This window comes from Vigna radiata, chromosome 6 (genome assembly GCF_000741045.1).
Source record: "Vigna radiata var. radiata cultivar VC1973A chromosome 6, Vradiata_ver6, whole genome shotgun sequence".
In the NCBI taxonomy this organism is placed as follows: domain Eukaryota; kingdom Viridiplantae; phylum Streptophyta; class Magnoliopsida; order Fabales; family Fabaceae; genus Vigna; species Vigna radiata.
The window spans coordinates 2,530,037-2,546,931 of NC_028356.1; the positions used below are offsets into that span (position 1 = coordinate 2,530,037).

The 16,895-nt window shown below is 30.2% G+C and overlaps 3 protein-coding genes across 3 annotated transcripts in view; all 3 read right to left on the reverse strand.

Annotated features, from left to right (window-relative positions):
- The window catches only part of LOC106764585 (auxin response factor 6), a 21,389-nt gene extending 13,804 nt beyond the window's left edge, over positions 1-7,585 (reverse strand). Inside the window, exons 1-13 of the mRNA XM_014648854.2 lie at positions 6,976-7,585; positions 6,263-6,375; positions 5,318-5,416; positions 5,163-5,219; positions 4,898-5,056; positions 4,728-4,812; positions 3,994-4,084; positions 3,474-3,638; positions 3,277-3,399; positions 2,317-2,392; positions 2,022-2,169; positions 756-1,882; positions 219-415 (exon numbers count right to left, since the gene is read on the reverse strand). Of these exons, the coding sequence (XP_014504340.1) occupies positions 219-415; positions 756-1,882; positions 2,022-2,169; positions 2,317-2,392; positions 3,277-3,399; positions 3,474-3,638; positions 3,994-4,084; positions 4,728-4,812; positions 4,898-5,056; positions 5,163-5,219; positions 5,318-5,416; positions 6,263-6,375; positions 6,976-7,021 (2,486 nt within the window). The 5' untranslated portion in view covers positions 7,022-7,585. The remainder of the gene's footprint in view (positions 1-218; positions 416-755; positions 1,883-2,021; positions 2,170-2,316; positions 2,393-3,276; positions 3,400-3,473; positions 3,639-3,993; positions 4,085-4,727; positions 4,813-4,897; positions 5,057-5,162; positions 5,220-5,317; positions 5,417-6,262; positions 6,376-6,975) is intronic.
- A 5,671-nt stretch (positions 7,586-13,256) lies between these two features.
- Positions 13,257-13,908, reverse strand: LOC111241772 (non-specific lipid-transfer protein A-like). The gene is made up of 2 exons (XM_022781642.1): positions 13,536-13,908; positions 13,257-13,301 (listed from the first exon to the last, which is right to left on the reverse strand). The coding sequence occupies exons 1-2, from the start codon at positions 13,883-13,885 to the stop codon at positions 13,292-13,294; spliced, it is 360 nt and encodes a 119-aa protein (XP_022637363.1). The 5' UTR covers positions 13,886-13,908; the 3' UTR covers positions 13,257-13,291.
- A 2,330-nt stretch (positions 13,909-16,238) lies between these two features.
- LOC111241773 (non-specific lipid-transfer protein A-like) lies at positions 16,239-16,736 on the reverse strand. The gene is made up of 2 exons (XM_022781643.1): positions 16,367-16,736; positions 16,239-16,286 (listed from the first exon to the last, which is right to left on the reverse strand). The coding sequence occupies exons 1-2, from the start codon at positions 16,711-16,713 to the stop codon at positions 16,274-16,276; spliced, it is 360 nt and encodes a 119-aa protein (XP_022637364.1). The 5' UTR covers positions 16,714-16,736; the 3' UTR covers positions 16,239-16,273.
- Positions 16,737-16,895: the final 159 nt, after the last annotated feature.

Below are 16,895 nucleotides of genomic sequence, written 5' to 3' on the forward strand. Positions count from 1 at the left end.
ATATATATATATATATATATATATATATATATATATATATATATATATTCAGATCCACAAAATTTAACTTTGCAAATCGTCAACATGTTGAGAAGTGTCAAATATCGCTAACTATACCTATAGCACCTACGGCATTGGCATCAATCAAGGACGTAGCAATTCTTAAGATAATATACAATAACTTGAATATAAGTAACAACTGGCATAAAGCAACTTACTGCCAAGGATCATCACCAAGAAGAAGAATATCATTCTCCCGGTCAACAAATACAAGCTGCCAGCCTGATCTCTGAGTCTTAGGGTCCTCTAGTTGGCCTTCAAGGCCAAACATGCGAGCAAGCTCACTACGCAGCTCATCATAGCTGCTGAACTTAGAAATGTCCAGTGACCTGCCAAAGGACCCTGACTTGTGAACCTGTAAAAATTACAGCGCATAATATTAGTCCTTGACAATTGACAAGAAGTCTTAAAAAACAAGAGGAAACAAAAATAAAAAATGAGCTACAATATGAAACTTTTCCAACAAAACCATAGACTACTGTTTGTATATACAGGGTATATATCACTGTAGAGTAGACCCGATTCAACATTGATCATAAATACATTATATAAATATATTTAACTTGTAACTTGAACCAATACTTCAACTGGTAAACTGTTGCTTAATTTTAGTAAATTATATTAAAAGGTGGCTGCATATAAAATATATAAACGCAGGCATACCATCTATAAACAAAAAATACATTAGATATTACCTTAACAAAGGTTCCAGTCGGTGTGTTTGCTTGGTCTACATTTTCAGAAGACTGCAAGAAGCCTGATTCATCCACACAACTTGAAGTTGTCATGTTTGAACTTAGGGGAAAATCAGTGCTTGTGGTACCACCACAATTTGAAGCAGAAAATGGCAATGATAATGAATCATTCACACTGCCCATATTTCTCAGGTTTGACATGCCATTTTGCAGCATAAGAGAAGAGGGATCAATGTTAATCCCAAATAAAAGATTGCTCTGAGGATCAGCAGCACCATGGTATGCCGAATGTTCTCTTCCAGGAAAGGGAGGCAAAGCAGCAAGTTCAGACACATTTGACTGCGATGTTCCCAAGTTTTCCACCTGAGGCAACACACACTGAGCAGCAGCAGAGGGAAGCTGAGGTTCAACTGTCATTTGCTTGGGTAGGATGGATGCAGAAGATATAATGGAATTGGATCCACTCAAGTTAAGTAACTGGGATGTTCCATCATGGGAGAACGTTCCTAGTAGACTCTGGATAGGGGAAACATCAGAACCAGATATATGATTCCTGATAGGTTCAGGAAAGCTCTGCTGCTGGCAATGCGTAGCAAGAGCTTGCATGGGAGGAGATTGAGACTGGGTACCTGATGCAAAATTAGACAAGGGAGAGATGACATTTGGTAACTGCTGCTGAAGAGGCAAATTTTTAAGTTGCTGCTGCTGTTGCCGCTGATCACCATATGGATGGTAGCGATGCAACTGCTGTTGCAGAAGTTGTGACTGAGCAGGCACTTGGTTTTCTTGAAAATTTTGTAGAAGGGTGCTTTGAGGCTGAGACTGTGGTAATACTTGCCTCTGTACTTCAGAGGTATGAGCACTGGGAACATTTGAAGTCTGCTGAAACTGCAACAGAGGTTGGGAAGATTTTGAGGGATCCATTGCTCTCATTTCCTGGAACGCAGAAGAAGCCATTGCTTGGTATAACTCTGGTTGAAGACCTGGCATAGAAGAGTCAAGTTTAGGTTGCATCCATGGTGTAACACCAAGCCCCTGGAAATTTAAAGATTGCATTCCTTGGTCCCCAAGTCCACCTTGGAGCCACATGAATGGAGAACCAATGCCCATGTCTCCATCTTTGAGACCTGACTTACACAAATGGAAGACATAAATAAATTAAAATGAAGATGCTGTGTACATCACAAGTCAATAAGATAAAGCATATAGGCAACAGATCCCAGAGAATGACATGAGACAAATTTTATTAACAGAATCACCACATACCATACAAAGATGGTAGGCCCGTTGGCCAAGGACGCCTCAACCTTAAGGGGAATGGAGATGGATACATTGGGAATGTTGTCAAAGGTTCAATCTCCCACAAGGAAACTCTTGGCTGCCTCTCCCCTGCAGTGGACTCATCCCAGCCAACCTACACCAGTAAACATAAGTTAAGAAAACAGATTATACATCATCTGATTCATCTGTAAACACAATCTCAGATATTTCTATAATAGTGCTAAATTGTACCATAACAACAACATATAGTTGCTAGATGAATCAAACAATCATGACAAACCTTCACAGAACGCCAGTGTGAATTTGGCCAGCGGACAGGATCTAAATCACTAATACCAGTTATGGTACCCATGTATCTGGACAATAACATGTTACAGTAAGTATAGGTTCAAATGTTTAAGAAAAAACAAACTTAGAAAAGACTATTGTTCTGAAGAAAAGCAAATATTGTTGTGGCTAAGCATTCAAAGCTTTTGTCTTATGGAAGGATACATGCATATATTGCCATGGCTAACCACTCAACAAAAATATGGAAGAACATAATAATGCGTCAACAGTCAGGAACAGGAGTGCACAGCACAGTGTGGCAAGCATCAAATGGCATACAGAAAACTACTATTGCAAGAATAATGTCTACAAATCAACAAATCAATAACATAAAAAGGCAAGATCCGAAATCAAGGAAAGTTAAAGAGAACAGTGGGCAGTGTTTAATAGGATCAAAAGTCCACAGCACATTTGCAACTGACAATTGTTTAAGTCAAAGTCCCACATAACGGGGTCCAGCTAATAATTTCACTATTAAAAATGGGGTGGAATCATGTGCAGTTACCAGTAAGGCTGATTGGGAAACTACAGTATTCTGTGAATAGCAGTATATTTGTTTCTTTATTCATTACACAGGAGACTGCACACGTTCATTGATGAACCACAAAAAAGAACATAGATAAAATCGGGAAAGTAAAATTTTAGGCTAAATTACATCATTGGATTCTTATACTTTGAGAGAATTGAGATATCCCTTATAGTTTCAAAAAAAACAGTCCCATAATCCACCACCAAAAAATGAAACTTTAATTCCAGACTATCAGAGAAAATTTTGAATTTGTCCATAAAGTACATGGACCCAAGAAGTAATTTAGCCAAATAAACTCTCTCGCTTAAGTAGCAGGACAAAAACATAATGTGAACACTATGTTTCACACAGGAGAGGGGAAAATATAGGACAAGAAATACCTACCGACGAACACTTGATTCTTCCGTCTCAAACAGCATCCTAAACCGCATCCCAACAGAAACTCGTGTATGATATACTGCTTTAACATACTTGGCCAAAGGAATGACAAATTCAGATGGACTTGCCCTATAAAAAAGAAAAGCAAGTTCAGTATAATTTTTAGGGTAATAATTCTCATCATTTGCATTAAAGTTACATACCTAGGATTATAGAATATAGTAAAGCGGCTGTTTGTAGCAGCAGCATGAGCTGCTGCAGCAAGAAGACCAATGTGCATGCTATCACTTGACAGAACTGATGATGGCATGATAGTCTGTGGACGATTTGCTCGCCGTATGCCCAAGAGTAATTGATTTTTTTCATTCCTGAAAAAAAGAACAGGAAGAATGGTTACAATAATATCTTAATAGTTCCTTGCAACAGATTTTGGTCATGTACCCATGATCTATATAAATGCAACTACTGGTGATATTGTTCTACAAGGAGGCTAACAAGATAAACAAATTTTTCAGATTATAAAGCTCCCAAAGACGGACATAATTTTACAATAATGAGGAAATAATACAAATAAAATAAGCATGATTTCTAGTCTAATCTTTCTAATAAGTTCCTTCAGTTTAGAATACATCTATAAGGAAAACTGTATACAAGATGGAGGGGGAGAAGACAAGTTGAACCTCCAATTGGATCAGCCATTGGAAGTATTAGAATTATACGTACCAGATGAAAAGGACTGAATCACCCGCAACAAGCCTCTTGGCACTGACAAAGACACTCCAACCAGTAGTAAGAAGATGCCTTTTGGGCTGACCTGAAAGTGAAGATATAAAGTAGTTAGAAGTGAAAACATTTAAGAAACAATTTAACTAATGTTTATGAGCTAATCATTCCTTGGTTTCACATACACAATTGTCAAATTTGACAAGGAAAAGGATTTTCAGGACGAGTGGAAGAGCCAGAGAAGATAAGTCGTATATGACCAAGGACTATACACTCGACATTTATAATGATCCTTAACAAAGCCTTCATATTGTTCTTGCTGAATAAAAAATTAGACTGACCAAGGTTGAGTTATATTTTAATATCACAAAGCAATGCTATTTTACAAGTTGTAATGCTAAGTTTAAGACAAGAAACAAATTGGACCAAATAAGCCAAGCAGCCAACCAAATAAGGATGGAATGAGTATGCAATAAGACAGAAACAGAAATAGTACAGCTAATTTAATCATATCATATGCAAATAAATTACTCCTTAGAAACCTATGTCCTGCTTCCAATGCTACTCAAATTATGTTTTGCATAATAAAAAGGAAGATCGCAGATTTGAGTACATTGAATATGTAAGTACATGATAGGTGTTTATTACAAGTAGTGGAACAGCATAAAGTGGACAGAAAAAAGTAGATGTGGAGTCCACAAATAATTTTATACCAAAAGCTTAAAAAAATAAACCTCGAAATATGTGTCTAAACTTCCATTCATTATCATGAAGATCTCTGGCAATTAGCTCTTGAGCAGGAGGCTGCTGTGAGTAATCCTGTTCAAGAAACATATTAGTCACATCAAGAACTGACAAACTAACTACTGAGTATCAAATATATCACAAAGTTAATATGACTTACTAGAGGAGGGAAGACTTTTTCAGCTGCTCTACGAGGAACAGAAAATCCTCCATGAGTGCTGGTATCACTTGCAGTTAATGTTTTGCAGAAGTAATTGGTTGGTTGCTTGCTGGGAGTGCCCAATTCAGCAGGCATAAGATACACCTCCTTTTGCTCTTGCTACAAAATTAATAATGTCAAGATATGCTATCAATATATATATATATATATATATATATATATATATATATATATAAGAAAAAGGTAGAAAATAAGAGAAAAGTACTGGACTTAGAGGTTGCAGAGTCATTTGTGCATATACTTCATCAGTTTCAGCATCCGCCTGCAAGATGCATGCTTAAAAGGTTCAGAGTGCAAGCTGATAAAAATGCGTTCTGAAATATTTAACCTGAATTTCAGAACTATAAATGTTATCCTTACATGCATTGTTACATTGTGAAGCTGACAGATAAGCTGCGGTGGCAAGTTAGGGTAATTAGGAATATGTGCATCTACTTCCCTGTTGGTTGAAGCAGCAACCTGTAAAATCAACATCTATAATTGTCAAAAGGCTAAAGAAACAGATATAAATGAAATATATGAACGGCAAACAGTTTTTTGTAAATTTTAAATGAAAAAATAGTTTGGAAACCCTTCTTTGTAAATTTTAAATGAAACAATAGTTTGGAACCCCTTCCGCCTCAGGAAAAATTATAAACTGAAATTAATCATGATGATACACCAAAGATTTTTAGCATAGAAATTATACAAGAGATTCATACCATAATATTCAGGATAACCAACGTTCAGACTATTCCAGAACATAAACCATAAATTCAACACAGCGGTGCTCATGCTAATAAAAAAAACGATGCTCATTTCAAGAATAAAGAATATCACATATGTTACGAGGGACTTTGCTTATAAGCTAGAGAAGTAGAAACAACAGAAAGCATAAAATCAAAGGATTAATGAAGCATCTTTTATTTTCTCATCACTTAATTAGCCTGTCCTCCCTCCTTCCAGGCACAATGACTTAAACACTAATTCGTGAAGTCTGCTAACATGTAACTCACAGCTTACAGCACTTCATACTTTCACAGTATTTCTGAAAAGTTGAGTCCCCATTCTTATCAGATCAATTTTATCTTGTCTTAATGTTACAAGCTTGAATCGGCACAAGCATAACTAGTTTTACCATACATACACAAGAAACAATAAGTTGAAGTCTACTCCACTGACTTCAGAAGATAGATAAAATAGTACAACTGCCCTGCTCACTGAGATCGTAAGGACATACTAAGTGAGGTTCTAGTTTTCTATACAACTTTTCACAATGTAAAAAATTTAAGGATGGTTCAATAAATCCAACTTAGCATTACTGACCTGCTCACTGTGACCTTGGGGAAAGTAGACTACACGACTTCCAACAGGAGGCAGAGAAACCAGAGGGCCAGCACATGCATGCCAAAGCTCAGAATTCAAACATTTTTTCTCCCCTGCAAAATCAGACTAACATGAGTACACATGAAGTAAATCATTTCACACGAGTCAGAAAGGACCTATAGTCCAGTCTACAAGTGGCATATCAGTAATCAACACATTAAGTCCACTGCATATTTACCAATCAAAAACACCATACCACAATCCAAACTCCAACCGCACAAACAAACAGGCAAACAGAATAACCACACATAAATAGTAACACAACACAACCTTGTCACCTCAAACTTAAAATCATAAACTGCAAACACCAGCAGACTAAGCACCACCGACACTTAAATTAAATCGACATGACACTAAGAAGTTGACCCTGACCTGTACATAAATATTAAAAACAAACAAAAACAGACCACGGCAACTTGTTCAACCTCACTCGATGCCATGTAATAATGACAAACAAAACCTACAGGCAGTGTACTTCTAGTGTATTCCTGTCCTCTCCCTCCAAACCCATGCAAAGACAAAAAGAACCACCCACACAAAAAACACATAACAAACGTCAAGACAAGAGAAATTCTCAAAAAGTGGGGGACAGCGCAGAACAGCATACAAAGCAATTTGCACAAAAACGAAAGAATTAAAGAAGCTACCACTACCTTCTTCCTCCCCCGGTGGATTAAATCCAGAAGAAGAAAGCTTCATGCTTGGAGCTATAACAACAGGTGAGGTTCCAAACTAGTAAAAACCCAAGCACCCCAAGTTGAATAAAATAATCATTATTGTTATTATTATTATGCACGCAAATTCTGCATGTCCCTTTGAATCAGAAATGGTCCTGAGTCATAGTCCACCCACCCACCCACCAAAAATCAACAGCACCCACAGAACCCCATCATCCGAAGCCACTTCCAATGCAACACCCGAACCTCCTGGTTCTCATAACACGCCCAAATCCAACCCTGATTTGGAAGCTGAAGCTGAAACCCTAGCTCGGCAGATCTCACAGAAAGGAAGGTGAACAGTGGAATTAGAGAGAGTGAAGGAGAGAGGCGAGTGAAGTGAGAGTGACATTCATGTTGATTTCAGTAGAAGAAGCAGAGAATGCGATTTGTGTGTGTGTGTGTGTGTGAGAGAGAGAGAGATAGAGAAAGCGAAACGAGTAATGGCTATGTTGTTACTCACAACAATAATGCACAGTGACTGGTAATAATTGATCCATGGCTACTATACGAAATGGTAACGACGACGGAAAATACGGAACTTTTCTACTATACGTTACGTAGATAGATACTCATTGGATACTATCAACCCAGAACTTCCCAAATTTGGTTTTACTTGCAGTTGCCAACACCAACTTCTCTTTTTTACTACCGAAACATGATTGATTAATTTTTATATTGTTCAGAATATTTTTTAATGACAGAGATAAGAACAAATATTTTCCTTAATATTCTAAACAAATGTAAGAATGTTATGTGAAACAAATGTTTTAAACTCGAAACATTTATTAAAATTAAAAAAAAAAAAACTTTTGAGAAATAGTATAATATTTTCAATTTCGATTCACGGTTGAATTTTTTTACTGTCTCTCACTGATTTTTGAGTTTTAATATATAAAAAATCAGTGTATTTAGCAGAAAAACATGATATATTTTAACTACCTCTCATAGCTTTAATTTATAAGTCAGTGAACCAATCTTTTGGATAGTCTCAAACGTTCCAAAAAACTTGAGTCCAAGTTTTTGGTGTATAATGCTACATATTGTTACATGTATGGTTGTACTTGAACCAAAGCAAAATCTCCTACCTCCAAATGGATATTTATCCTCCTTTCATCTACTTGTTTCATATAATTTTTAGATTTCAGGAAATTTGCCTTCAATTGTAATATAAGTTGATCTTTGGCTGTCAAAACTTCCTCGACCGAAATAGGATTATTAGTATATGTTCATATTTAACAATTTTAGAAGGAAGTCTTCCCAACATCACTTGAAAAGGAGTCATGCCTAAACTATGATAAAAGGAAGTATTATACCAATATTGGTTTCAAGACAACATATTAGTCCAAGACATGCAATTTCACATTCTTAGAAGATCTTAAACATACAAACAAGGTATTTAGTTTCTCTTACCTGTTAAAAGCTCAAATTGCTTTATGGAACCTAGAACGACTCCATCAACTCAATGAACTCTATCTTCTCTTATAAACCACACAATCATTATCAGGGCATATTGTTATTGATTAATAAAAAGTCTTATAGAAGACTCAGATGACACATGCGATAGAACAACACTCACATGCATGAAAAAACTCACAAACTAGGAAAAAGAGCATAAACAACTTACTTTTTTGCAAGAACTGTTCAAATAGACTTGAAAACATTGTCTTAGTGATCACTTAAGCACGCTTTGATCTTCAAACAAATAAAATATGGATTAAAAGACTTAAAAGAGGATAAACAACTCATAAATAAGTTTTATAAAAACGATACAATTCTATATAATATAAAACTTTTTAACTGAAATTTTAATTATATTTTAAACTTTTAATATTAAAATAAACTAGTCTCATTGTTTAAAATATTTTATTACTCCTAATACGATATTTTCTAAATTTTTACAACCTTCTCAATGAGTGTCTGATAAAAGATAAAAAGAAAGAATTTTATATATTGTTACATAATTTTATTTCCTTGAATGCTTTGTATAAATATGTAAATATGTATGTTCAAATTTCTTACAAGGAGAATAATTATTTTGAAAAGTTATTTCAGGAAAAATGTAAATATAATAAATATATATTTACATATTATATATTTTTTTGATTAATAATAGTAATGTAACTGAAATTAATTTAATTTAAATGTATATATAATGAGATGAAGATATTGATTATTATTTTATTTTATTTATATTATTATTTTTCATTAAAATTTAATTAATTTTAATATATGTGTATATGTTTAGGTGTGTACTTTAAGCCATGTAACTTTTAATATATATTTTAATTATTGTATTATCAAACTATTAATATGTACGTAAAACAAAAGTAAATTCAAACTTTTTCATAATCTTTATTTACGTTGAATTTTCTTAAATCGGTTTCTTTTTATTTTTTTAATTGGATTATTAAAAATAAAAATTTGAAGTAATTAATTTTCTGTCGTTAAATTAAGTTAATAAGTTAAATTTTAAATGAATTGTTAATGTGAACTGTAATAATTGAATGACATGACACAATCATGTTACATGGAAATATCTAACTAAAAAAAGTTTCTAAAATATGAAATTTAAAAGATGAACAAATTAAGATTTATAAAACAAATTGGGAACGAGAGTTCGATATTGAAGATGACAAAACATAAAAGTAGTGTGCTTAACTGTAAACCAATAGTAAGATTATATCCATCCCTCTTTATATATATATATATATATATATATATATATATATATATGGGTTAAATATGTTTTTAATTCCTATACTTTGAGGCGATTTTGGTTGTAGTCCATTTTCAAACTATGTACAATTTAGTTAGTAAACTTTGGTTTTAGTCTTTTTTACCAATTTTTTTTAACTTTAATTGTTGTTTCAAACGCGTTTCTCAGTTAACATTGAAGTAAAAATGTGTCAACCAGTGTAAACAATCCAAATGCTATAATAAAACGTGCTTGAAACAACAAATAAAATTTAAAAAAATTGGTAAAAAGAACTAAAACCAGAGTTTTCTAAAGTTGAAGGACTAAATTGTACATAGTTTGAAAATGGACTAAATCCAAAATCGCCTCAAAGTATAGGGACTAAAAACATATTTAACCATATATATATAGATATATAGATAGATAGATAGATAGATGGATGGATAGATGATTCGATTATTTGAGAATTGAACTTGAAAATATTGATATTTGGTTATTGGTTTGAATAACGAAATTATGCACCGTTGGTTTTTGGAACTTTATAGAATAGTTTGAAATGTTTTGGTTGGTTAAGTGATTTTAGGATTTTATTTGAAATTGAAAGTGGTTTTATAAGAGACAAATTAAGGGAAATTTTAGAAATTAAATTATTACTTCTACGAAGGGATTTCAAGGTCAATGAAGGATTACATTGTTTGTCATATTATGTTTAAGTATATAACTATATTTTTCTAAGGAGGTTTGAGGTTGATAAACTTGAACTGATATATTATACTTTGGTGATTAATAAATTTGAATCGATATAGATATATTGTATTTTAGTCATTGACAAATTTGGATTAGTCTTTGTATATCATATTTTCACCACTTATTAAATTTGGATTGAACTTAACATAATATATCATTTTATAATTAGAACTTAACTTCTAGAGTAGGAACATCTGCATAAATCCATATATTGAACCTACTTTTATAAATGTATATGTATCCATGAATGGTGTGATGACACAGCTTCAAAATAAAATTATACCAAAAAATAAAAGTCTTGAAAATAAATTAAGAAATATAACAAATTATATTAAAAATTTAATGTGAATTTATTCTCAAACATTAAATATTTTAAGTTTCATAAAATATATATAATTCTTGTTGTGAAATTTGTGTAGTCTCTAATATTTTGTATTTTTTAATAAATTTTTATATAATGATAAATAATTAAAATTCATAATGATTTTAAGTTGTTTTGAAGAGTTCATTTCAATAATTTAATTTTGATTGTTTTGTTTAGGCTGGGAATCTCAAACATTAAAACCATACATCATAATCAAATGCAAAGAGAGTCTAGGAAGAAATGAATACCAACAACAGATATATCTATTAAGTAATAATCATTTTTAATAACAATGCATGTGTGTAACAAGTTGAGAAAACAATCTTATTATTTTCCAACAAAACTAAAGATGTCTTTTTACAAGAATGATGTGATATTATAAAATTATAAGACAACCATTTTTTTTATATAAAATATGGTTCCTTTAAATTAAAATTACGATAACTAAAATTTAGATGTAGCACACCAGCATTATTTTAGATCATTAAAATTTCATACAATACAACCCTTCTTCCCTATTTAGATAAGAATCTTACATTAATCACTGGATTAAACATATAAAGAAAAAAAAAATCAATAAATGATTTTTTAACATTTTTTATGAGATATATGATTTTGTTAAAGAAAAAAATTAATATATAAAGAAAAAATTAATAAATTTATTACCTATTAAACTTTTTAATTTAAAATAATATCAAGATCTCTTATTTTAAAGATTTCAAACTTATTATTAGTATCTAAACTCGTAACTCATAGGTTCTGATACATCTACTTAATAAACTTATCATACATATCATCTAATAGTTATTATAAGACAACCTTTTCCATAAAAGACGGTTCCTTTAAAATAAAATAACGATTTTTCAAGTAAAATTAAACGACTTTCTAAGTAAAACTTATTTAAAATATAATTAAATAAAAAGAATATAAAAAACCTATTTTTTTTTTTTGAAATTATTCATCAACAACTAAGGATGTGTTTTTCAAAAATGATATGATATTACGGAATATGTCTTTAGAGGTTCTTAATGTTTGTTTACGTGAAACACAACTTTTGGAGATAAAACCATGCCACACAATCCAAAAAATTATTCTTTCAGTAAAAAAAATAAACTTAATTTCGTTTTTATTTCTTTAACTATTGTGTTTAGGTAATCTTGATATGAAAATTTTCAATTGAAAAAATTTAGTATATTATATTCCTTTTATTAATTACTATAGTAAAAACACATGCGAGTAACTTATGTTTGTTATTTCTTTTTACGAGAACAAAAAATAATAAAAATATTATTATTTTTAAAATATTAATTAATTTTTCATTCTTATTACAAGTGAATTTTATTTATTTTGTAGAAATGTTTCTGTTATAATAGTTATTTTAGACTAAAAAATAGTTGTATTTAAAAAAAATGGTCAAATCAGGAAAAAAAAATTTAAAAAAAAGTGCCAATTAAGGATAAAATAGTAAAACAAGTTATTCAATTTAAAAAACTGTTATATAAAAAATAAAATAGAAAACAAGAGACGGACACCAAGAGAAATTTCTTAGTTCTTATTTGTTTCTTCAAACTTAATTATTTTAATATCTATATCTATATATATATATATATATTATTTATTTATTGTTATAAAAATATTTGTAAATAACTAAAAAAAGTTAGTCAAGAGAATATTTGTAAATATCTGCGTGTTTCTATAGTAATTCAATAGATACAAACACAACCTTTTAATGTTTGCACTTAAAACGTAAAAACTAAAATAAAACAAAATTGGGTTATAAACAAATTTAATTTAAAAAACAATGTGACGAAAAAATGAAGAAAATGTAAGACACAGATTATAGAAAATTTTTAATTTTCCAAAAAAACATTTTAGTTTTATTTGTAGTATATCCAAGAAGTAATTTCAAAGGGATTAAACACTTATATTATTCTTAATAGACTAATATTATATTAATGTTAATAGAATTATATGTGTTTAATTAATATATTGCATAATAAATTAAATTTCAATTATGAACTTCTTTATTAATTTATATTTACATTATTTAATTTATTTGTAATTTATGTGTTATTTTAATTTATATTTCTATGATTCGATTTAATTTCAACAACTTAGTGACTCTATTAATTTATACTCATGTCATCGTGTAGTGAAGCCTAACTAGTTTCATATGTAGAATGATGTCTTATTTTCATTTGATTGATTTTGGATTAGGCTATGGATCTCGAACATTAAACAGAAATTATTCATCATAATTAAATGGAAAGAAATTCTGTAAGAATAAAAAGAAGAATACCAAAAACATATATAAAGTATGTTTATTAATGATAAATTCCAACATAAATGTTCATTGAAGGAAGTTCAACAAACAATCTTATTTTGTTTACAGAAATAGCAAATTCCATACGGCATAATACACTGTTTTTAGCATCGCCTTCAGCTTAAACAAACCTGAATGAAAGAAGTAAAAAAAACAGAAAATTAATGTTAAGATATTAGAAATGGGATTTTAAACCTAATTCAAATTTATAAAATTGACTTATAAGGTGAGGATTGCACCTCACTTATATATTATAAATTGACTTTATTTTTACTCGATGTGGAACTTCGAACATAAAAAAAAAAAAAACAAACGATCCATGAAAACTATTAACATGAATTGTATACATGAAAAAGAAGTCTTACTTTTCGCAATCCAAGTCATTGGGTATGAAATTATCGACCTTGATTTTGCACTCTTTGCAGAGATTATTGACTCTTTCTTTACACAGGTTAGGAATTTGAGAGGCTGCATTCTTAAGGCATTTACATGCAGCTTGTTTTTCTTTCTTTGTAGGTGATGAAGCTATGATTTTTTTCAAGCCATCGCAGCAAGAAGTTGAAGGAGCATCAGTTTTCTTTGTTAGATAATCCAAGCATGGCTTCACTAAGGATATTTCCTGCTCACAGGTTAAGCCTTTTGATGATTCTTTGCCATCAATTCTCAAGACTGACACAGCCAGCAAAATGAAAACTGATACAAACACAATCTTCATTTTCACAAACAAGTTTATCTCTTGTGTTTCGATTTCAGATGGATGGAATACTGAGGAAAATGTTATATTTATAGTGCATTCCTAGCTTTCATCACGTCATCATTATTTATGACTATATTAATCACTTCTTGTTTTTTTCCTTTTTCCTTGGAGTATGGTCTACAAAATAATTTAATGAAGTATCAGTTACATTTTGTTCATCAAATTACTTTGTTTAAATGGTTTTGATACGTATCAATTATTATATCAGTATCTCATTTTGCTTTCTTGATGTTAGAATTTGGGGTTTTCTTTTTTAAAGTTTTTTAAATTGTCACATTTATTGTTAATAAATAGGTTAAATATGTTTTTAGTTAGTATATTTTAAGACGATTTTGGTTTTAATCTCTCTTTTAAACTAAGGTACAATTTAGTCCTTCAACTTTATAAAACTCTGGTTTTAGTCCTTTTTACCAAATTTTTTTAACTTTATTTGCTATTTTAAACGCTTTTCATTATAACATTTGGATAGTTTGCACTGTTTGACACATTTTTGCTTCAATGTTAAATGAGAAAAGCGTTTGAAACAACAAATAAAGTTAAAAAAATTTGATAAAAAAAACTAAAACCGGAGTTTTTTAAACTTGAAGGACTAAATTGTACCTTAGTTTGAAAGAAGGACTAAAACCAAAATCGCTCCAAAGTATAGGGACTAAAAGTATATTTAACCCTTAATAAATTTGTAAACTTAAGATTAATAAAGTGAAAATAATAACAAAGAAAAGAAATATTTTTTTTAAATAATTAAAAATACGAATATTATTTATTTGTTAATATAAATTTTAAAGATTCTAATTTGTAATTTTATCTTCTATGTAAGAGATGAGAAAAATTAAGATAACATCAGAAAAGCGTTTCATTTAGCTTGTGTTTGGATTGTATGATGAATTTAGGGGAATGAAAATGAGTAGAGATTTAATAAGGAAGTGTGGTTGTTTTGGATTGAAGGAAAGATGAAACTTTGTAAATGATTTTATTGATGTTCATGATAAAAAAAATATTTTGTTTTATTTTTTATTTTTATTTCAATTATTTATTTCTGTAATAGAAAACGTATAATAATGAAACATGAAATTAAAATAATTTATTTTAATTATTATTTCAATATTGTTATTTTTATTACAATTTAAAGTATACTAACAAAATGTTAATAATATAACTATTTAAAATTTATATTGTAACCATAGGTATTAAAAAGTCATGATTGATTATAGCTTCTTACATTCTTGATTAGCATTTATGTTTATAATCGATTATAAAAGAAATACAATTGAATTACATATCTTTCTTTAAAAATTTGATTTATGTGTGGCAAAATTTTTCTTCCACGTTTAGTGTTAAATGTAATGTTAGAATTGAAATTGAAAAATGTCAACTTAATAATAATGACAAGTGACATTGTTGTAAGTAGATTCCTGTGCTATTAAAAAAGCAATTAGACGTCTAAAAAGTGAAATTATGATATTAATTGATCTTGGAATTTCATTTTTTGAACGTTATATGTCATTTGAATTTGATGAATTTATTAAATTGTTTGGCGAGCAATGTTTAAATTTATTAATATAAGATCTCTCATATCTACTTTCCGATGTCAAATGACACATAAAATATTCTGAGTACTTTTACCCAAAAACATAAAATAACCTTCGTAACACACATCAAAACATTATTACAAGCGGAGAACAATGCTTAGAACATTATTTTTTCTTTTTTTTCTTATTATATTAAATACTAATATATTATAAGGTGTCAATCATGCTCATTGTTATGAAATAAAATAAAAATAAGAGTAGAAATAAGAGAACTACATTTTGTGTATTTCTTAGATATGCTTCAGTATTATTTCAACACATATAATAAACATAACCTTTTAAAATGTTTGTAATCACAACTTAAAAAAAAATAAAATAAGATACTTTGAATTATAACTTTTAATTTCAATTAGTAATTTAAGTGGGAGTTACGTTAAACCGCTTCTTTATTAACCTTTATAGGATTACATTATATTAGTCTTAATAGAATTATATGTTTTTTTTTTTGTTAATCCTTTATTTTGAACCGTATATTCTTCTATTTGATACTTCTAAAATTTATTTTATTATACAATATATATATAAATGATAGCTTATTTCCTTTGGATTAATTTTGGATTAGGCTCATCAATCTCAAACATTAAATACAAATGGTTGATCATAATTAGATGGAAAGAAGTGAATAGAAGACAGCAAGAATATATATAAAGCATATTCATTGATCATTAACTTCAACAAAAATGTTTGTTGACAGAAGTTCAATAAACAATGTTATTCTGTTACAGAAGTAGAAAATTCCCAGCATAATCCACCGTTCCTAGCTTATAATTCTGAAAAAAAGAAAAGAAAGGAAAAGCAATGTTAGGAAAAAGCAAATGAATGATTGTATAAGTAGGAAAAGATGTCTTACTTTTCGCAATCGGAGTCATCGGACATGAAATTATAGAGCTTGATTTTGCACTCTTTGCGAAGATTACTGGCTCTGTCTTTGTCTATGTTAGGAACCTGAGCGTCTGACGTTAGGCACTTACATGCATCTTCTTTTTCTTTCTTTGTAGGTGTTGAAGATATTATTTCTTTCAACCCATCGCAGCAAGAAGTTGAAGGAGCGTTAGTTTTCTTTGTTAGATAATCCAAGCATGGCCTCGCTAAGGCTTTTTCCTGCTCACAGGTTAAGGTTTTTGATGACTCTGTGCCATCGATTGTCAAGAGTGACACAGCCAGGACAATGAAAAATGATACAAATACAGTCTTCATTTTCACAAACACGTTTATCTAAGTGTTTTGATTTTGGATGGATGGAATACTCAGGAAAATGTTATATTTATAGCCACATGCAAAGTGCATTTGGAGCTTTCATCACATGATCATTATTTATTATTTATGACTATTAATCACTTTTTGTTCTTTTCCTTCATCTTGGAGTATGGCCCACAAAA

Excerpts from the sequence above, each read along its gene's own strand:
- LOC111241772 (XM_022781642.1), bottom strand. The coding sequence starts at position 13,885 with ATGAAGATTGTGTTTGTATCAGTTTTCATTTTGCTGGCTGTGTCAGTC.
- LOC111241773 (XM_022781643.1), bottom strand. The coding sequence starts at position 16,713 with ATGAAGACTGTATTTGTATCATTTTTCATTGTCCTGGCTGTGTCACTC.